We start from the raw sequence: 21,776 nt of genomic DNA, 5'->3' as shown, positions 1-21,776 counted from the left end.
CTCACTGGGGCGGGGGCGTCTCCAGCACAGCCGGCGGCTCACCATCAACCACCCTGGGCTTTTCTTCCCCTCCTGTAGCACAGGGTAGGAGGAGGCTGAGGGTGTGGACGTGTTATCCCCGCTGGGTGGTGTCTCCAGTGGCCTGGAAGTGAGGAGGGGCTGGGGGGCAGCCCCGTGATCACTGCCAAGCCCTTGATCATGGGCAGGGGACACCCCGCCCCTGTCCCAGCTCTTGGGTCCGCGGTCCTCCTGGCCAGCCCTGGTGCTGGCTGACCTTGACCTGAGATAGGCAGGCTCGGTCTCACTCCACTTGACCTCGGCCTCCACACCCCATCACATGCCCTGTGCCTGACCCCCGCCCTGTTTCCCACAGCACGGCCCAGCGTCAGGAGCATCGGGGCCACATCAGGGCCTCGCTGAGCCGGGTGCCGAGGGCTCCATGTGTCGTGGGCTCTGTGTGCTGGGGGCTCCCACGTGCAGGCGGTGCCAACCCCCTGATCCGTGAGCATCCAGCCCACAGGGCCCTGAACGCACCACATCCACAGCCTTGGCTGACCGTGAGGGTCCCTGGGGGCGGGGTAGGGTATGATACAGGTTCCGGCTGCCCCCAGGCCCTCCCGGGGATCTCTGGCCTGACAGCTGAGCTGGCCCTGGAGCCACGGCTGCCTTGCCCAGGGACAAGGTGTTGAAAACGCACGTTCTCGCCTCGGGGGTCCACTCCTGCCCCCTTGGGGACACAGCAGTCCTGGGGCGGGCTGCGCCCTCGGGCACCGCGAGCACGCGTGGGGCTGGGTACTCGGCGCTGCTGCTCGGCCCGCCTGACGCCACCTCTCTCTGCAGCGGTCGGGAAGAAGGCTGCCGCGATGCCCGACTCCCCGGCCGAGGTGAAGACACAGCCGCGGGCCACACCCCCCAGCATGCCGGCCCCGCCGCCCGCCGCGTCCCAGGGCGCCACGCGGCCTCCTTCGTGCACACCTCACACACGTAAGCAGCTCCACCCCCAGCCCCGAGGGCAGGGGCAGAGGGGACAGCGCCTCCGGGGGTCCCGTGTGGCCCAGCACCACCCTCCAGGACCAGGCCCAAGGCGCCCCAAGGGGACAGGGACTGCCCCACAGCCATGAGCCAGAGGGATTACAGGCCTAGGACTGGACACCAGGGCCCCTTGCCCAGGCCTTGTGTGAGGAGGGGACGAAACGGGTGGCTGGGCACACGGCTCGCCCAGGGGAGTAGGGACCAGACCCGGCCGTGTGAGTGTCGGCCCTTGACGCTCTCCCCGGCATCGGTCGGGGCTGAGCCTCTGGGGCCCTCAGCCGGCAGCCACCTGTTCTCGTCCCCAGCCCCCAACGGGCCCCTCCCCTCCCAGATATGAGGTGGTGACCTTGGAGGTCCTGAGCAGGTGGGCAGGGGGCGACCATGACCGGAGGCTGGCGCCTGGGAGAGGCTCGGGGGTCCCGCGCAGCTTCCTGAGGGTGCAGGGGGCCCCCTGTGCCCTGGAGTCTAGGGAAGCCGTGGGTGGGCTGTGGGCCCTGCCTGGCCACTTCCTCCCTGGGTGTGGAGGAGCCAGCGCTGCCCTCCGGCGCTGGCATCACGGGGGACACGGATGCACGAGCTGCTGTCCAGAAACAACCCTGTGGCCGCAGGGGAGACGGGGCTGTGTTCAGTCAGGGCCAGGGCTGTGTGCCAGCTGCTCCCAGGTGCAGCCGACAGAGGTGGGGACTTCTCTGTGCCGTGTGCACAGTAGGAGGAGGGGACATCTGTGCTGTGTGCACAGTAGGAGTCGGGGACATCTCTGTGCCGTGTGCACAGTAGGAGGCGGGGACATCTCTGTGCCGTGTGCACAGTAGGAGGCGGGGACATCTGTGTGCCGTGTGCACAGTAGGAGGAGGGGACATCTGTGTGCCGTGTGCACAGTAGGAGGCGGGGACATCTGTGCCGTGTGCACAGTAGGAGGCGGGGACATCTGTGCCGTGTGCACAGTAGGAGGCCGGACATCTGTGTGCCGTGTGCACAGTAGGAGGCGGGGACATCTGTGCCGTGTGCACAGTAGGAGGCGGGGACATCTGTGTGCCGTGTGCACAGTAGGAGGCGGGGACATCTGTGCCGTGTGCACAGTAGGAGGCGGGGACATCTCTGTGCCGTGTGCACAGTAGGAGGAGGGGACATCTGTGTGCCGTGTGCACAGTAGGAGGCCGGACATCTGTGTGCCGTGTGCACAGTAGGAGGCGGGGACTTCTCTGGGCCATGTGCACAGTAGGAGGCGGGGACATCTGTGCTGTGTGCACAGTAGGAGGCGGGGACTTCTCTGTGCCGTGTGCACAGTAGGAGGCGGGGACTTCTGTGTGCCGTGTGCACAGTAGGAGGCGGGGACTTCTTGTGCTGTGTGCACAGTAGGAGGCGGGGACATCTCTGGGCCATGTGTACAGTAGGAGGCGGGGACATCTGTGTGCCGTGTGCACAGTAGGAGGCGGGGACATCTGTGTGCCGTGTGCACAGTAGGAGGCGGGGACATCTGTGCCGTGTGCACAGTAGGAGGTGGGGACTTCTCTGTGCCATGTGCACAGTAGGAGGCGGGACATCTGTGTGCCATGTGCACAGTAGGAGGCGGGGACATCTGTGCCGTGTGCACAGTAGGAGGCGGGGACTTCTCTGTGCCGTGTGCACAGTAGGAGGCGGGACATCTGTGTGCCATGTGCACAGTAGGAGGTGGGGACTTCTCTGTGCCATGTGCACAGTAGGAGGCGGGGACTTCTGTGTGCCGTGTGCACAGTAGGAGGCGGGGACTTCTTGTGCTGTGTGCACAGTAGGAGGTGGGGACTTCTCTGGGCCATGTGCACAGTAGGAGGCGGGGACATCTGTGCCGTGTGCACAGTAGGAGGCGGGGACTTCTTGTGCTGTGTGCACAGTAGGAGGTGGGGACTTCTCTGGGCCATGTGCACAGTAGGAGGCGGGGACTTCTCTGTGCCGTGTGCACAGTAGGAGGCAGGGACTTCTGTGTGCCGTGTGCACAGTAGGAGGCGGGGACTTCTTGTGCCGTGTGCACAGTAGGAGGCGGGGACATCTCTGTGCCATGTGCACAGTAGGAGGCGGGACATCTGTGTGCCATGTGCACAGTAGGAGGCGGGACATCTCTGTGCCGTGTGCACAGTAGGAGGCGGGGACTTCTCTGGGCAATGTGCACAGTAGGAGGCGGGGACTTTGTGCCGTGTGTACAGTAGGAGGCGGGGACATCTGTGTGCCGTGTGCACAGTAGGAGGCAGGGACATCTCTGGGCCGTGTGCACAGTAGGAGGCGGGGACTTTGTGCCGTGTGTACAGTAGGAGGCGGGGACTTCTCTGTGCCGTGTGCACAGTAGGAGGCAGGGACATCTCTGGGCCGTGTGCACAGTAGGAGGAGGGGACTTCTCTGTGCACAGTAGGAGGCAGGGACATCTCTGGGCCGTGTGCACAGTAGGAGGAGGGGACTTCTCTGTGCACAGTAGGAGGCAGGGACATCTCTGGGCCGTGTGCACAGTAGGAGGAGGGGACTTCTCTGTGCACAGTAGGAGGCGGGGACATCTCTGGGCCATATGCACAGTAGGAGGCAGGACATCTGTGCCGTGTGCACAGCTCTTCCCTGAGGCCAGAAGCCCCTGTCGCAAAGGTGTGGCTCTGGGGAGCAGGTGCACCCTGGCAGGACAGGGCAGGAGTCAGGTGCTCCCGGGCAGGACGGGCAGGGCTGGGGTCCATGGAGTCCCCTAGGCTTTGCTTTCCTGGGGCCTGGGAACAGCTGTGAGGGTGGCAGGTATGGCTAGGATGCCCGCCCCCCACCTCAGGATCACATTTCAGGGGGAAGGTTCTGGCTCTGTGTGCAACACGTGAAGCTTAGACAGCAGGTGCACGGGTTCCCTGTCCTGGGCTGCCTGTGCCGTAGGCTGAATGGCCACATCGGCCTGAGACTCCAGCCACCTCGGGGTGGCCTCAGATTTGCTCCCTGCATGCCAGGGGTTAACTGAGGCATGCACCTGCCGATGGCACCCCAGGTGGCCCAGCTGCTGGTCCCGCCAAGCTCGGGAGCCTCCCTGGGGACAGGGACCGACCTTGACCCTGGACCTGAGGGCTGTGGTTTCCTGGCCCAAGGACCGCACTGGGCACAAATCCATCCTGGAGTCGAGCTGCAGCATAGCTGGGGAGGCACGGGGCTGCAGGACGACAGCCTGGAAGGCTCTGAGGACGGGGTCCCGGGCTCTGTCTCGCCGACGCGGGGAGGACTCGTGGCCAAGGCTGCAGCCCCCTGGTCTCCCTGCTATGGAGGACTCGTCCCCGTGCTCAGAGCATCGTCCGTCCGAGCTGGCGCTGCTGGACCCCGCGCTCCACTCCGGGCGCGCCGAGGCCTGAGCTGAGGTCACCTGGGCTCGGGTGAGATGTGCCGAGTGAGGTCGCAGGCGCCTGCTGAGGGCGGCCCGGCCCTCGGGGCAGAGGCTGGTCCCTCCTGACCCCCGCTCTTCTTATTTTGCTCACAGATGGCGAGGACGGGCGTGCGACCTCCCTGCCCCACGGCCGTTTTCATGGCTGCTTAAAGTGGTCCATGGTCTGTCTCTGTAAGTAAAGCAGCCGAGCCGCAGCTCCACGCCGGCGCCTGCCCCGCCCCTGGCCACTGCCCGACGCCGGCCTTATCGCACCTGCCACACGTCGGGCCTGCCTCTCTCGAGGGAGGGGCTGGGGCCTCGGGTCCCACAGACCCTGCTGCTCATGGGCAGGACCCCTGTGCTGGCCCCCAGGCGGGCCCCAGAGTTCTGAAGAGGGTGACGGCCAGGGGCAGGTCTGTGGTTTGGCCACGCCGAGGGCAGACCTCGGCCCCTGGAGTCCCGCCGCCTCGATCTGTCGGGGCGATCTTGGCAGCTCCACCCCTGTCCCTCAGTCTCCCCACCCGTAAGACGGGTGCCGTGGCAGCCAGCGCTGAGGGGCAGTGTGGGTAGAGTCATGGAGCCCCTCCATGCCCCGGGGACGCTGCCGTCCAAGTTCCTGGCTGGTGGCAGGTGTCCAGTACACAGAAGCTCTCGTGGTCTCTGGCCGGCAGGTGATGAGAACAAGGGTGGCACGGCCATGTGAGTCCTCCCACCCGTGGTGGCCGTCACCAGCGATCGCGCGGTCTCTGGGTGGGACGAAGGTGATTCCTCCTCCAGGGAGCCGCCCAGAGCCCCTCGGCGGGAAGCTGGCTGGCCAAAGGGGCTGCTGGCTGGGGTCTTCTTTGTCGGCCCGGCTGGAGGCGGGGCGGCGTGGGGGCGCTGGCGTGTGCCCCCCAGCCCCGTGCGGACACGTGTGTGGTCTAACTTAGGCACACACCTGTCGCGAGAACGAAAGCACTTGTGCCGGGGGTTATTTTCGGCGTCTCTTTAGCGAGTTGCTGAGACTGCCCGGCCGCCCGCGGGAGGGAGGACAGACCGGCCAGGGAGCACGAGCTGGCGGCCGGGACCCAGGCTCGGGGGCCCGGCTGGTAAGCAAGCAGCAGGGAGGTCTGGGCTGCAGTGGACAGGGCACTGTCGGGGCCAGCAGACAGGGGCCCAGGTGGAGTGGATGGGGCATGGCTTAGAAGGTGCCAGGGGCCCAAGCCCCTGCTGTCCAGGGCGGCTGCAGCCACAAGCCCCTGCTGCCGTGGGGTCTCCCGGGGCCACGGCCGCCTCCTGGATGGGTGGGCATGGTGGAGCGGGGCTGTCGTCAGGTGTGTCGTCGGCCTCGTGCGGGGTCCCCTCTAGACAGAGCCTTGAGCGCAGCAGGTCACCTGGAGCCCCCGCCACTGCCCACTCAGCTGCTGCCATTGCAGAGCCGCCGTGTCCCTTCCCGGCCCCGGGGGAGCCCGTGTGCCCATTCAGACCCTGGGCGCTCTCTGGGTGCACCTGCGTGTGCTGACTGGGGAGGGTGTCGCTGCCCAGAGCTGTGTTTGGAAGGGCTCAGGGCACCGGTGCAGAGGTGGTGGTGGGGAGGGGGCAGGGCTGAGGGCAGAGATGGTGGCAGAAGTGGCAGCGGGGACGGGGGCAGAGGTGGCGGTGGGGACAGGGGTGGACAGAGGTGGGGACGGGGGCAGAGGTGGGGACGGGGGCAGAGGTGGGGACGGGGGCAGAGGTGGCGGTGGGGACAGGGGTGGACAGAGATGGGGACGGGGGCAGAGGTGGGGACAGGGACAGAGGTTGGACAGGGACGGGGACAGAGGTGGGGACGGGGGCAGAGGTGGGGACGGGGGTGGACAGAGGTGGGGATCGGGGCAGAGGTGGGGACGGGGACAGAGGTGGGACAGGGACGGGGACAGAGGTGGGGACAGGGATGGGCAGAGGTGGGGATAGGGATGGGCAGAGGTGGGACAGGGACAGAGGTGGGGACAGGGGTGGACAGAGGTGGGGACAGGGACAGAGGTGGGGACGGGGGCAGAGGTGGGGACAGGGACAGAGGTGGGGACGGGGACAGAGGTGGGGACGGGGACAGAGGTGGGGACGGGGCAGAGGTGGGGACAGGGGTGGACAGAGGTGGGGACAGGGACAGAGGTGGGGACGGGGACAGAGGTGGGGACGGGGACAGAGGTGGGGACGGGGCAGAGGTGGGGACAGGGGTGGACAGAGGTGGGGACAGGGACAGAGGTGGGGACAGGGACAGAGGTGGGGACGGGGGCAGAGGTGGGGACAGGGACAGAGGTGGGGACAGGGACAGAGGTGGGGACGGGGGCAGAGGTGGGGACAGGGACAGAGGTGGGGATGGGGACAGAGGTGGGGACAGAGATGGACAGAGGTGGGGACAGGGGTGGACAGAGGTGGGGACGGGGCAGAGGTGGGGACAGGGGTGGACAGAGGTGGGGACAGGGGTGGACAGAGGTGGGGACAGGGACAGAGGTGGGGACAGGGGTGGACAGAGGTGGGGGACAGGGACGGGGCAGAGGTGGGGACAGGGGCAGAGGTGGGGACAGGGACGGGGCAGAGGTGGGGACAGGGGCAGAGGTGGGGACAGGGACGGGGCAGAGGTGGGGACGGGACAGAGGTGGGGACAGGGACAGAGGTGGGGACGGGGACAGAGGTGGGGACAGGGATGGACAGAGGTGGGGACAGGGACAGAGGTGGGGACAGGGACAGAGGTGGGGACGGGGACAGAGGTGGGGACAGGGGTGGACAGAGGTGGGGACAGGGACAGAGGTGGGGACAGGGACAGAGGTGGGGACAGGATGGACAGAGGTGGGGACGGGGGCAGAGGTGGGGACGGGGGAGAGGTGGGGACAGGGATGGGCAAAGGTGGGACAGGGACGGGGCAGTGGCGGGGGTGGGGGTAGAGGCTGCAGCGCGTGGCTCCCGTTTTTCCCCCGGGAGTGATTTTCGGTCTTAGCCCAGAGCAGCCCGGCGCGGTGGGCAGGGACGCACGGTGGAGGGCAGGCAGGTGCTGTGGGCCAGCGCTGCGGGGCCGGCGGGGAGCGGCCAGCCGCACGCTGAGCCCTGGCCTTGGGCCTCAAGGGCCACGGGCAGGTGCAGACAGGCCTGAGTCTGACCGACCCGGCTCGTGGTCCTGGAGGCGGGACGCCTGACTGGCACCTCTGGGGCAGGGATGGGCTGCAGGGGGGCTCTGAGGACCCCATGTGGATGCTGAGCCTCCCAGCAGCCTCACAGTGGGCAGAGCGGGGCCACACCCTGAGGGGCCCTCACAGTGGCCGTGCTTGTGCCACACCCACCCAGGCCAGGATCCTGCCCTCATGGTCTGCGCATCGGACCTTGGTGGAGGGTGGGGCCATATCGGGGACCGGGGCCACCTGCTGCGTCTCGTCCACCGCTCAGTGCCCTGTCCGTGGCTCCATGACAATGGGAGGGGCATCTGTGGGTCTCCAAGGGCCGGAGCCTCCGGCAATGGGCCAGGTGACCCAGGCCACAGCCACGCCATAGCCCCGCTCTCCCTCCCAGGCTCAGGTGGCCAGCACGGCTGCCAGAGGCCACCTTCCAGGCCCGGGCAGACAGGACAAGTGTGCTCTGGGGGTTGGTACGGAACCCCCGCAACTGAAACAAGTGGACTAAACCACGGGTGCCTCTGGGCTGCTCCTGCTGAGCCTGGCAGGGTCCTGGCATCCCCAGCCGGGGGGGTCCCGGCTCTGCCTCGGCACAGCAGACTTGGTGCAGGCGCGAGATGGCTGCGGCCTGGGGGACTTGGACCCTGAGGGAGCTGGCGGCTCGGAGTTGCCGTGCACCCCAGACCCCTCACGGCCCCATAGGATCCTGGGACCCAGCCCTGTGCAGAACCCGGGCGAGTGGGAGGGGTCCCAGCGAGGGCCAGGCATGTGCACGTGCTTGTATGTGTGTGGGGGAGCACACGCGTGTGTGCTGCTGTGCACGTGGAGGGGCACATGCATGGTCTGTGCACGTGGGGGTACAAATGTATGTGCTGTGCATGGTGGGGGGCTCCTGTGTGCTGTGCCTGTGGGGGTACACGTGGGGGGGCTCCTGTGTGCTGTGGGGGTACACGTGTGTGGGAGAGGCTGGCGAGGGAGTCCGTGGAGCCGGAGCTCAGGGCAGCAGCAGACGGTGCACAGGCCCGGCCAAGCGTGTCGTGTGCACTGGCCAGGAGCCCTCTGACCTCTGTCTGCCTCCGTAGCCTGCTCCTTCGCTGTCCCTCGGTCACCTGCTCAGTCCCTCCCTCAGCCCGGGCCGCCCCCGACATGGGGACGGCACCTGCTGGGGGCACTGCCAGGCGGGGGTGCCAGCCTTGGTGGGGGAGATGAGCAGAGAGGAAGTCGCACTCCTGGGGCGCCTGAGCCCCCAGCGGTTGGATGCTGGTCCGGGGACCCCAGCGGCCCTGCTGGGTGCAGAGGGCGGAGGGCGTGGCCACCCAGGAGTGGTGTGCAGCAGCCGCTCTCAGACTGGTCCCCTGAGCCCCCACCTGCTGAGAGCAGGGGGGGGGCTGCACCTGCCCCACCTCTGTGGACCTCTGGGCTGGGAGGACAAGGGCGGGGTCAGGGCGTGCTGGGCGGGGACCCGGCCGCCCTCACGCCCACCTCTCCCCTCCTCCGCAGTGATGAACGGCAGCAGCCACTCGCCCACGGCCATCCACGGCGCCCCCTCCACGCCCAGCGGCTTCAGCAATGGCCCGGCCACGTCGTGCACGGCCTCGCTGTCCACGCAGCAGCTGCCCCCGGCCTGCGGGGCGCGGCAGCTCAGCAAGCTGAAGCGCTTCCTGGCCACGCTGCAGCAGTTCGGCAGCGACATCTCCCCGGAGATCGGGGAGCGGGTGCGCACGCTGGTGCTGGGCCTCGTGGTGAGTCCCGCGGCCCCCGGTGGTCAGTCCTAGTGTCCCTTGGGAGTGACCGCTGGGGCCGGCGGTCCATCCCCACCTCCCTCCATGGGACCGCCCAGCTCCCCGGCCCGTGCTGCTGTGGGGGAAGGAAGCCGGGCCTGGGGCCATGACGCTGACGTGGACCGGCCTCCTCCCACAGAACTCCACGCTGACCATCGAGGAGTTCCACACCAAGCTCCAGGAGGCCACCAACTTCCCCCTGCGACCCTTCGTCGTGCCCTTCCTGAAGGTAGGCAGACCCCTCCCCTGTGCTGCAGGCTCCCCCTACTGACCTCAGTCAGGCTGTGGGTAGACCTCAGCCTGCGGGGTGGACCTCAGCCTGTTGGGGGATGGACCTCAGCCTGCGGGGGGTGGACCCCAGCCTGTGGGGTGGACCTCAGCCTGTTGGGGGATGGACCTCAGCCTGCGGGGTGGACCTCAGCCTGTTGGGGGATGGACCTCAGCCTGCGGGGTGGACCTCAGCCTGCGGGGTGGACCTCAGCCTGTTGGGGGATGGACCTCAGCCTGCGGGGGGTGGACCCCAGCCTGTTGGGGGATGGACCTCAGCCTGCGGGGTGGACCTCAGCCTGTTGGGGGATGGACCTCAGCCTGCGGGGGGTGGACCCCAGCCTGTGGGGTGGACCTCAGCCTGTTGGGGGATGGACCTCAGCCTGCGGGGTGGACCTCAGCCTGTTGGGGGATGGACCTCAGCCTGCGGGGGGTGGACCCCAGCCTGTGGGGTGGACCTCAGCCTGTTGGGGGATGGACCTCAGCCTGCGGGGGGTGGACCCCAGCCTGTGGGGTGGACCTCAGCCTGTTGGGGGATGGACCTCAGCCTGCGGGGGGTGGACCCCAGCCTGTGGGGTGGACCTCAGCCTGTGGGGGGTGGACCTCAGTCTATGGGGGGTGGACCTCAGCCTGTGGGGGGGTGGACCTCAGTCTATGGGGAGGTGGACCTCAGCCTGTGGGTGGACCTCAGCCTACGGGTAGACCTCCATCTGTGGGATAGGACTCCGTCCACGGGGTGGACCTCAGCCTGCGGGTAGACCTCAGCCTGCAGGGGGTGGACCTCAGTCTATGGGGGGTGGACCTCAGCCTGTGGGGGGGTGGACCTCAGTCTATGGGGAGGTGGACCTCAGCCTGTGGGTGGACCTCAGCCTACGGGTAGACCTCCATCTGTGGGATAGGACTCCGTCCACGGGGTGGACCTCAGCCTGCGGGAGGTGGACCTCAACCTGTGGGGTGGACCTCAGTCTATGGGGGTGGACCTCAGCCTGTGGGGGGTGGACCTCAGCCAGCAGGGGGTGGACCTCAGTCTATGGGGGTGGACCTCAGCCTGGGGGTGAACCTCAGCCTGCGGGGGGTGGACCTCAGCCTGTGGGGTGGACCTCAGCCTGTTGGGGGATGGACCTCAGCCTGCGGGGGGTGGACCTCAGCCTGTGGGGTGGACCTCAGCCTGTTGGGGGATGGACCTCAGCCTGCGGGTAGACCTCAGCCTGCAGGGGGTGGACCTCAGTCTATGGGGGGTGGACCTCAGCCTGCGGGGGGTGGACCTCAGCCTGCGGGTAGACCTCCGTCTGTGGTGGAGTGGACCTCAGTCTATGGGGTTGGAACTCAGCCCGGGGGTGGACCTCAGCCTGTGGGGTGGACCTCAGTCTATGGGGGGTGGACCTCAGCCTGCAGGTGGACCTCAGCCTGGGGGCAGACCTCCGTCTGTGGGGCGGGGCTCCGTCCGCAGGGTGGACCTCCGTCTGCGGGGCGGGGCTCCGTCCGCGGGGTGGACCTCCGTCTGCGGGGCGGGGCTCCGTCCGCGGGGTGGACCTCCGTCTGCGGGGCGGGGCTCCGTCCGCGGGGTGGACCTCCGTCTGCGGGGCGGGGCTCCGTCCGCGGGGTGGACCTCCGTCTGCGGGGCGGGGCTCCGTCCGCGGGGTGGACCTCCGTCTGCGGGGCGGGGCTCCGTCCGCGGGGTGGACCTCCGTCTGCGGGGCGGGGCTCCGTCCGCGGGGTGGACCTCCGTCTGCGGGGCGGGGCTCCGTCCGCGGGGTGGACCTCCGTCTGCGGGGCGGGGCTCCGTCCGCGGGGTGGACCTCCGTCTGCGGGGCGGGGCTCCGTCCGCGGGGTGGACCTCCGTCTGCGGGGCGGGGCTCCGTCCGCGGGGTGGACCTCCGTCTGCGGGGCGGGGCTCCGTCCGCGGGGTGGACCTCCGTCTGCGGGGCGGGGCTCCGTCCGCGGGGTGGACCTCCGTCTGCGGGGCGGGGCTCCGTCCGCAGGGTGGACCAGCATCTGCACTGCAAACTTGAGGCCCCAGGAGGCTGTGCGTTTGAGCAGGAGCTGGACAAGAAGCCGTCCCCAGCACGGGTCGGGTGCCACAGCTGACCACCCACCCTGGGCCTGGTGGTCTGGCCTCTGCCCTGGGTTGGGGAGGGGTCTCCAGGCCGTAGCCCTGCCCCACCCTGCCCTTAGCCACCTGCTGGCCTGGGCCAGCTGTAAAATGGGAACCCTCGGGCCTGTTAGCGGCCAGGGGAGGGACATGGGCAGGAATCCGGGCGTGTCCTCAGCCCGTGTGGCGATGTGGGGGACACCTTCCAGCCTCCTTCCAGGACCCCGTGATGGGAGAGGCTTGGCACTACCGCCACCCCCAGCCAACAGCTGGGAAACCGGGGCCTTGTGACCGCCAGTGGGGAGGTGGAGCCGGGGCCCAAACCTGGATCTTTCTGATCCCATCTCTGGGTGGCCCGGCCACCCTGGCCAAGCAGGCCCCCACCCCGCACCTCCCATCTGCCCCGCCCCTCTGCCCATCACCTTCCCGGGCAGCACTGTCCCCTCTGCTGGACGCCCTCCCCTGCCCACACCGCGGTCACTCACAGCCGACTGTGCCACTGCAGTCCCCCAGGCCCCGACTCTGGGGACGCGTGTGCGTGCCTCTGCCGCGGGCCGCAGCTGGTGTCCTGGCCTTGTTGGCCCCAGGCCTCTGCTGCCCCCGCCAGGCCTGGAGCCCCTGCCCACCATACAGCAGGCCTCAGGCCTCTCTGCCTGGGTTTCCCCTCTGCCCACAGCGCCCGGGGCTGGTCCACCCTCCTGCCCGTCTCCCTCGCCTGGGCCGCCCGGGAGCAGCCGGGGCTCAGAAATACAAACATCACAGGCAGAAACCCACCACCAGCTCTGCACCCTCCAGGGCCTGCGGACAGGTGCTGGCCAGAGCTGGGGCCCAGCAAGGCTGGACACGGAGAGTGACCCTGGCCGGCCGAGCCCGGTCACCACGCTGCCCACGGGGTCAGCCTGTGCCTGGCAGGGCAGCCCTGAGCCTGCAGAGCTGGGCGCTGGCCTCCATCTGCGTGGCAGCAGGGGGCGGGGGAGGTGGGCCTGTGCCCATGGCCAGCAGCTCTGTGCCGTCACCATGGGCGCTCTGGTAAACTGACACACTGGCTCCGCCGGCGTCCCCACAGTGGCGAGGTATCCTGGGGACGTTCACGCAGAGCGCAGGGCCATCTCCTGCTTGGCTTGTGCAGGCCTGGAGAGCTGGGGCCGCCTCCCTGGGCTCCTGGGGCAGAGAGGGGGCAGCTGCCTGGGCCGGGTGGGCAGTGCTCCCTGGCCTCCGTGGAGAGCCACCTGCCTGGTGTTGCCTGAGCCCGGGCCCCGCAGCCTCTCCTGAGCCCACGCTGCGGGCTGGATGGTGGGGCTTTGTACACGGCGCCACCCCGGCTCCCAGCTGGCCCCAGCCGGCCAGGAACCCGATGTTTCCAAGGTCCCCAAGGCAACGCGGGCTGGGCCAGGCCCCTACCTGGCAGCGCTGGCCAAGGGGAGGGGCAAGCCAGGAGAAGGGAGGAGTTTGCTGCCCTCACTCTGTAACGCGCCACACAGATGGCCGGCTGGCCCCACTCGGCTTCCATGTTGGGGGAGGCCCCACAGCTTTCAAAGGCGGGACGGCCTGTATTTACAGACACCCAGAGCTCTGGTCCAGCGCCCAGCGTGTGGGCCCAGCCCACCCTCACCACCGGGCTCGCTGGCTGATGGGCGGCCCTGCAGAGAGGAGGCAGGCGTGCCAGGCGGCCCTTCCAGGGGGTGTGGGTAGCAGTGCGGTTCCGGACGGCTGTGAGCCCGGCACAAGGTGGCACTCGCCCTGTGCTCTGCAGGGCGTGGCTGCCGTCCCTGTCCCGACTCCTGGCTCCGATCAGGATAGGGCTGTGGATGAGGGTGGGGTGGGGACACCCCGCAGGGCTCCTGCCCGAGCAGGCGGCTGCGTGGACACCGGTCCCCTGCCTTGCCCAGCAGCCCCTGCAGCCGGGCCGGCCACCTCCTACCTCAACCTCACTTTTTGCTCTGTGATCTGGATGACATGGGGCCTGCTGGGCAGGTGCGGGCAGGGGATGCTGGCCACGCACCTCCTCACCATCGCCCCCCTCACCTACTCCCGACAGCTCCTAGGAGGCAGGAAAGCCGTAGCCCTGGAGCCCCAGGCCTGGGCTTAGATCCCCAGGCCCCAAGCCACAGAGTGCCCAGGTGCTGTCCTGCCTCCAAGGGGCCCCGGCCCCTCTGGGACCTGCACGAGCCCTCTTCCCGCTGCTCACAGGCGAACCTGCCCCTGCTGCAGCGGGAGCTCCTGCACTGTGCCCGCCTGGCCCAGCAGACGCCCGCGCAGTACCTGGCCCAGCACGAGCGGCTCCTGTGGGACGCCAGTGCCGCCTCCCCCACCGACTCCTCGGAGCTCCTGCTGGAGGTCAACGAGAACGGCAAGAGGAGGACCCCCGACAGGTACTGCTGCCGGCGGCCCTGGTGGGGAGGCAGGCGAGCACCCTGGGGCCGCAGCCCGTGTGGGCCGCGCCCTGGCACCGCAGCAGCAGCTGGCTGGCGGGCTGGGAATGGGCTGTGATGCCACGGGTCCCCAGGACGGCCGGGGAGAAGCACGGGCCAGCTGTCCGGCAGAAACAGGCTGGCCCCTTCCCTGGGACCCTGAGCACCCTGGAGTCCAGGCCCTGCTGCTGTCCAGAGCTCGTGTTGCCTCTCCCAGGCCTGAGGGTCAGTCCTGGACCGTGGCGGGCCTCAGAAGCAGGGGGCGCTGGCTTGGGCCAATGTGGGGCCCGTCTCGGTCTCCACCTCCCCTACAACCCCCCCCCCCATCTGCTTTCTGCACCAGGACCAAAGAAAACGGGTCGGACCGTGACCCACTGCCCCCTGACCACACCAGCAAACGGCCGTGCACCCTGAGCCCAGCCCAGCGCTACAGCCCCAGCAGCGGGCTGCCCCACCCTACCGCCCCTCCCCCACACTACCGCCTGGAGGACATGGCCATGGCCCACCGCTTCCGGGACGCCTACCGCCCTGCTGACGCCCGGGAGCTGCGGGAGCGCCATCGGCAGCTGGGTGAGCAGTGCGGGGGTGGGGCGGACACGTGTGCCCCCGGGTGCGAGCCTGAGTGTGCGGGGGCATCGCAGCTGTGCACCCTTGTGGCTGCAGTGGCCAGGCTGTCCAGGAAAGGCCTGGAGGAGATGGGAGCTGGGAACCGGCCCCGGGTCAGAGGGAGGAGGCCCTGGCCGAGCCGTGCCCAGGTCAGAGTGGGGAGCCCTGGCCGAGCTGTGCTCAGGTCAGAGGGAGGAGGCCCTGGCTGAGCTGTGCCCGGGTCTGAGAGGGGAGGCCTGGCTGAGCCGTGCCCAGGTCAGTGTGGAGGCCCTGGCTGAGCCATGTTCAGGTCAGAGGGAGGAGGCCCTGGCTGAGCCATGCCCAGGTCAGAGGAGGGAGGCATGGCCAAGCCTGCCCGGGAGCCACCTCTCAGCCTCTGTCCTGGGGCAGCCCCGTGTCTCAGGGTCCAGGCACTGCGGGGACCAGTGGCAGGGTCAGCGGAGGCCACCTCCCCGCCCCCACCCTGTGAAAACCTCCAGGGCCGGGGCCCAGGCGGCAGGTGACAGCGTCTGGCTCGCCACTGCAGGGTCAGGCAGGTGCTAATTCCCACCCGCTGCTGCTAATGCAGAAATAAACGCCAGCTGTCCCAGGTCTCAGACTATTTTGGTTGGGGCAGGCGGCAGGCGGGGGTGCAGGGCCCCGTGCTCCCCCTACGGTTTCTGCACTTTGGAGGTGGGGAGATCTTCAGGGGCAAAGGGAGGCTGAGGAAGAGAGACCTCGGCCCCCAGGAAGCCTGGCTTGGGGCTGGGGGTGACCGGGGCAGGGACTCCCTGGAGGTAGGAATTCCCGGGGAGCCCCTGTGCGGTGTCGCTCGCACCTCGGTGCCCCCCGGGGAAGGGGGGCCCTGGAGCTCCATGGGGCAGCCAAAGACGCCACCCCCGGCTTGGGCAAATGCGTCCCCTTCCCCAGCTTCTGTGAGATGGGAAAGTAGACCCTCCCCGGAGGCCACGCCAGGACAGGGAGAAAGCCTGTGGCTGCCAGGGCGCCTGTGGACCGCGTCTCTGGGTTGGAGTTTGGCCTCTGCGTCTCACCCAGCCTCCTGCCGGTGCGTGTCCTGGGAGGCAGCAGTGCCGGCTCCAGTGCCTGGGTCCAGACCAGAATGGAGGTCTGGCTCCCGGCCTCAGCCCGGGGGACACCCCCTCTCCCCCCACAAATATAAATAAATAAATAGGCGCCCTTAGCCCAAGGCCCAGCTGCAGCTCCCAGGATCCCAGTTTGGGGCTCCTCGCTCTTCTCGCGCCCCCAGAGGCAGGCAGGGCAAGGCACAGAAGCTCAGATGAGGGCCCAAGGTCCCAGGGGCCATGCTGGGGCGGGGATGTGCCACCCCGCCCCGCCCGCTGACGCACCCTCGTGGGCAGGGGCTGCTGGGGGCAGGGATGTGACCTGGGTTTCGGGGACACCCAGGAGCCTGTCAGCTGAGCCAGCGTGGGAGCCGGGCACCTCACTGTGCTGTCAGCAGTGGTGCGGCTGGGTCTGTGGGGCAGGAGCAGAGGGGTTGGCGGCCAGGAGGCAGGGAGGGGCGGCCGGACAGAACCGGGCTCGAGGCGGGGTCTGTCTCTCCCTCCCCAGCGCTGAGCCCCAGCCTGGACCCCCTCCCCAGGGGCAGCAGCAGAGGGAGAGGGGCCTGGGCGGGGCCTAAGCACGCACCCTCCCCCCGCAGCAGTGCCCGTGGCGCGGCAGGAAGATGTGATTGACCACAGGCTCACGGAGCGCGAGTGGGCCGAGCAGTGGAAGCACCTCAACAGCGTGAGTGCCGGGACGGGGCCAGGGCGGCGGGGAGGGGGGGCTAACCCCACTCCCCTCCCGCTCCCGATGAGTGCTGGGGCCTGGTGGGGGGGCAGGGCTAACCCCACTCCCCTCCCGCTCCCGGGGTGGGGGGGTGGAGATCGGTGAGGAGGCCGGCTGCCCCACTCCCCTCCCCCCTTCCCACTCCGCTCCACAGTGAGTGCGGGCCGGCCCCTCCCCTCCCGCTCCACAGCTCTTCCCGGGCGGGCGGGCGGGAGCCTGTGTCTTGGGGAACACAGCTCTCGGGGGCCTCGTGGCGGCAGGATGCCCGCACCCTGGGGTGGGCTGTGGCCCGAGGCTTCTGGAAGCTGTGGCCTCAGAACCGGGGTGGGGCCTCAGCCTGGGAGTGGGCAGCCCCCGAGATGCCGCCTTCAGCCTTGTCCCTCACCCTCTTCTCCCCGGGAGGGGAGCCCAGGCGCCAGGGCTCCGTGGGGGGGGTGTCCTGATCCTGCCCTGCGTGGACACCCCGTGGCCACAGGTGGACTGCAGGCCCTGGGGCCCTCGAGCTCCGCCTGCCCGGCTGTTCTCTGGCGGAGGCGGTGTCCCTGCCGTGGCCCTGGCTGCCATAAGGGGCCTCCCCCGGCCTCTGCAGGGCTCTGGTCGGGCACGGGGCGCACCGGCCTCCCCGGGTGTTAAAGGTGCCCCCGCCGCCCGCAGCTGCTGAACTGCATCATGGACATGGTGGAGAAGACGCGGCGCTCGCTCACGGTGCTGCGCCGGTGCCAGGAGGCCGACCGCGAGGAGCTGCACCACTGGATCCGGCGCTGCAGCGACGCCGAGGACCTGAAGGGCCCGGCCGCTGCCGCCGCCCAGCCCCTCGGCAGCTCCGCCGGCCCCGAGGGGTCTCAGCTAGGTGGGCACCAAGGCAGGACAAGGGCGGCCTGGGGGCAGGTGCGGCAGGGAGCGTGGGCGGCACGCGGCTGAAGCCAGGCCCTGGGAAGAGACCTGCAGAGGGCACCGCCCCACCCGCTCGCTGCCGGGGACTCAGCCGGGCGGGCCCGGGGTCCGCGTTCAGCCATCTTGATGAGAAACACGGAGCTGGGCTGGCTCCGGCCCCAGCCTGGGCCCCTCCCTTCTGAGGCACCCGAGGAGCAGCACAGCTGGGCCCCGCCCTCCGGGAGGCCCCCCCCACCCCGAGTGACTCTGGCCCCTGGGTTGCAGACGTGCCCCGTGAGTTCACGCCCAGGGCCCTGTCCGGTTACATGCCTGAGGACATTTGGAGGAAGGCTGGTGAGTGACGGGCCATGTCGGTGGAGCAGAGCCAGGGCCCGGGCTCGTGGGCACGGGGTGCAGGGAGGGGAGGTGCCCCGGGACCTTCAGGACGGAGTGGGGCCTCGGCCTGCAGCTGGGGGCAGGGGCCGGATCCTCAGCCACCTGCTCTGTCCCCAGGCAGGACGAGGTGTCGGGGTAGGGGTCCAGCAGCCCCCTCCCCGCAGTGAGCAGATGCTCAGGCTCGGGGTGTCTCGCCACCCTTGAATGGGGCCCTGCTGCATCCCGGCCCTCCCCACGTCACAGTGTAAGGACAGTGCTGCCAGGTAAACTGAGGCAGGACTCCATGTACTCAGGGGCTGTGGGGACAGGAGTGCATTGGCCCAGGCCAGTCCGTGGACACTGGGTGCGTGCCCTTGGCCTCAGCATTGGCACTGCTGGCCACGGAGCAGGGCCAGGGAGCAGACGTGGGGTCCCCACACGCCCAGCTGGAGGTGGAATCGGCGTCCCCAGGGCTCCCTGCGTGCGCGCACCTGTGCTGACCGCTCTGGTCAGGCCACCCGGCAGGGGTCTATGAGTGCAGGCCTCAGACACGGAGTGGCAGAAGGCCACAGGGGCCCCGGGCGGGCGTGTCTGCGAGGCTGGGTCAGGGCCGAGGGGAGGCAGGCTGACCTGGGCAGGGCTGCGGAGCTCCTTCCCGAGCTAGGAGTGCCGGGTCGGACCCCCGGTGGGTCCAGCCGCCACCCGCCCAGGGCTGTGACGCATCCGCACACGTGTGCCCGGGACACGCGCCCCTGGCACAGACCCGCGCGCACGGATGTGCCTGGCACGGGCTTCCATGAGCACACAGCTGCACGCGGGCCGCCCGGGCAGGGCAGGGGCCCGGCTGACGGCCTGCGCCCCTGCAGAGGAGGCGGTGAACGAAGTGAAGCGGCAGGCCATGTCGGAGCTGCAGAAGGCTGTGTCGGACGCGGAGCGCAAGGCCCACGAGCTCATCACCACAGAGCGCGCCAAGATGGAGCGGGCGCTGGCCGAGGCCAGGCGGCAGGCCTCGGAAGACGCGCTCACCGTCGTCAACCAGCAGGAGGACTCCAGCGAGGTAGGGTCGCCCACCGCGCCTCCGCCTCAGGGTGCAGCCTGGTCCCCGGGGGCACCTGCCCAGCCATCTGTGCGAGTCGGAAAACCGAGAGCCGGAGGCAGGACTGGTGCTGACCAGGAGCCGCCTTCCTCCCTAACCTGTGAAGGCAGGAGGCTGGGGAGAGCTGCCCGGTCCCCAGCGTGCACGAGCTGGGTGCAGGGGGCCCCTGGCCAGCCCCTCTCCCTCTCGGCTGGCAGAGCCGTTGGGGGCAGGGAGCAGCCAGCTCCAGGGATGTCTCGGACCTCCCAGCCCTGCGTGCCAGCCCCGGGGGCTGAGGAGCAGGAGACCCCAGGGCTGCCAGCAGCCAACGGCCACATGGAGCTGGCCCCCGCCTGGGAGCAGAGAGCAGCCACACGGGAGGGAGGACCGTGCCGGTGTCTGCCACACCTCCTGGCAGAGGCCGGGCAGCTTGGGACAGCTCAGGGGCCAGGTGGCTGGGTGGCACTGGGGTGGGGGGAGCAGAGGTTTACGGGGCCCCTGGTTTTTTGTCTTTTTTTTTATAAAGATTTATTTACTGGGGCCAATGCTGTGGTGCAGCCGATTAAGCCGCCGTCGGCAGTGCCGGCATCCCACATGGGTGCCAATGTGAGTCCCCGCTGCTCCGTTTTTTCCCATCCAGCTCTCTGCTGTGGCCTGGGAAGGCAGTGGAGGACGGCCCAAGTGCTTGGGCCCTGCACCCACGTGGGAGACCCGGATGGGGTTCCTGGCTCTGGGTTTCATATTGGCCCAGCTCAGCCATTGAGGGGTGAGCCAGTGGGTGGGAGAGCTTTCTGTCTCTCTTCTCTCCTTGACTGCTTTTTAAATAAATAAATCTTAAAAAGATGAATTTGAAAGGCAGCGTGACAGAGGAAAAAGAAAGAGATCTCCCGTCCTCTAGTTCCCTCCCCACGTGGCCTCAACAGCCAGGCCGGGCCGTCATCCTCTGCCTTCCCAGGTGCACTAGCGGGGAGCAGCCGGGACTCACACAGGGGGTGCTGGCCTCGCAAGCAGCGGTTTTACCCACTGTGCTGGCCCCTACCCCCCTGGCAGCTCGGGCGTGGCATGCCGTGCCTGATACCATGCACCCAGGGGCAGTGAGAGCCCCGCTCAGGGGAGCCCTGGGCTCTGCCTGGGATGGAGGGGCGGCCGTCTTGTGAGCCAGTGTGAGCCCTTGTGGGTGGGCTACCTGCGACTGTCCCCCAGGGCCTGTGTCTGAGTCCCCCAGGGCTGGGGAGCTCGGGTCCTCTTGCCCCGTGACACCCACACAGGGCGGGGTCGGGGGGACTGTGCACCCCCCCCCACTGTATAGCGGGGCCCTGACGATGGCCTCTGTCCCTCCCCAGAGCTGTTGGAACTGCGGGCGCAAGGCCAGCGAGACATGCAGCGGCTGTAACGTGGCGCGCTACTGCGGCTCCTTCTGCCAGCACAAGGACTGGGAGAAGCACCACCACGTGTGCGGCCAGAGCCTGCAGGGCCCCGCGGCCGTGGTGGCCGACCCGCTGCCCGCACAGCCCGACGCCTCCGCCAGCCCCGGCGAGGCCGGCTCTGCAGGGCCCTCCCGCCCCGGCTCGCCCGGGCCGCCCGGCACCCTGGACGCAGCCGTGCCCCGCTGACCCTCCGGGCCCTGCGGCCACGCCCCGCAGCCTGCCCGGCCCTGGGGAGCCCACGGGAGTCTCTGCTGCTGTTTCCATCCAAAGGGCCCCAGAGCCAAGGAGCCTGCGCCCCAGGCGGCCTCCTCAGTGACCTGCCGACCTCACACCACGACCTCCGACCCCCTCTCTGCAGCCTCAGAAACCCGACAGCTTTAGCGGAGCCGCGGGACTGGCCGGCTCTGCCCGCCGCCCTCGGCCGTCCCATCTCCCCTGCTCCCCTGTGTCCGCCTCTCTCTTTTCTATCTTTGTGACTTTCGTACGCTTTCTTTGTAAAGGAGAAACCCACTCGGTGGCTTATATATTTTCAGCAAAGAAGTTTTTGGAGTTTTGTTGGCAAAAGAGCTACTCAGAAATGAACGAGAACCAGGGGGTGGGAACAAGACCGCCCCTTCCTGGCCGGAGCCCCGGGCCCGGTGTGGCGCACACCGCCCGCCGGGGCCACCGGGCGAAGACTTCGACCTCCGGCCCGCGCGCCCTTTCCGCTTTCAGATTTTCCCCTCTGATGTCAAACTCTTGGCTTTAAGTAAGAATCCAAAAAGTTGTTTACGAAAGCGAAGGGAGCGCACCTGTACACTACCTTGCCCGCTAGCCAGCCAAGGACACCGGACACACCTCTGCCCGCAGGAACCCAAAAAGCACACGTGGGCGTCGGAGCCGAACCTCGCGTCACTGCCAAAGCTTCTCCCGCGCCGTGGGCTCGCCCGGGCCGCCCGGCGTCTGCCTCTCTCTCTCCGTCTCCTCTTCTCGTGACTTTGTGGGCTATTGGGACGTTGGAGTTGGGAAGGTTTTTGCCCAACAAAGCAGCGTTTTGCTTCTTCCCAGTGCATTGGGGAAAGGCTGGTGAGCCAGCCAGGCTGGCCGGCCACACACGTGTGCCTGCGTGCCCCAGGCACCATGGCTGTGTGTCCACGGCCGCCCCCGTGTGTGCCAGGTGCCGTAGCTGTGTGTCCATACATGTGCTCTTGTGTGCCAGACACCACTATGTCCATGACTGCCCCCGTATCTCCAGGGTGCCATGGCTGTGTCCACGGCCACCCCGTGTGTGCCAGCTGCCATGGCTGTGTGTCCACGTGTGTGCCAGGCACTGTGGTTGTGTGTCCACACGTGTGCCCCCATGTGCCTGCTGCTGTGGCTGTGTCCACGCCTGTGCCCCCGTGTGCCGGGTGCCGTGGCTATGTCCACACGTGTGCCCCTGTGTGCCAGGTGCCGTGGCTGTGTCCACACGTGTGCCCCTGTGTGCCAGGTGCCGTGGCTGTGTCCACACGTGTGCCCCTGTGTGCCGGGTGCCGTGGCTGTGTCCACACGTGTGCCCCTGTGTGCCGGGTGCCGTGGCTGTGTCCACACGTG

At 68.7% G+C, this 21,776-nt stretch overlaps 1 protein-coding gene across 1 annotated transcript; it reads left to right on the top strand.

The window, feature by feature from the left end:
* The first annotated feature begins 857 nt into the window (after window positions 1-857).
* Window positions 858-20,390, top strand: CBFA2T3 (CBFA2/RUNX1 partner transcriptional co-repressor 3). The gene is made up of 11 exons (XM_062176565.1): window positions 858-984; window positions 4,499-4,576; window positions 9,010-9,251; window positions 9,430-9,519; window positions 13,840-14,021; window positions 14,404-14,630; window positions 16,327-16,412; window positions 17,109-17,304; window positions 17,613-17,681; window positions 18,569-18,759; window positions 20,121-20,390. Exons 1-11 carry the CDS (start codon window positions 864-866, stop codon window positions 20,388-20,390), a joined length of 1,752 nt encoding a protein of 583 aa, XP_062032549.1. The 5' UTR covers window positions 858-863.
* The last annotated feature ends 1,386 nt before the right edge of the window (window positions 20,391-21,776 follow it).

Source organism: Lepus europaeus, chromosome 19 (assembly GCF_033115175.1).
Source record: "Lepus europaeus isolate LE1 chromosome 19, mLepTim1.pri, whole genome shotgun sequence".
NCBI lineage: Eukaryota > Metazoa > Chordata > Mammalia > Lagomorpha > Leporidae > Lepus > Lepus europaeus.
This window is presented reverse-complemented; position numbering and strand designations above follow the sequence as displayed.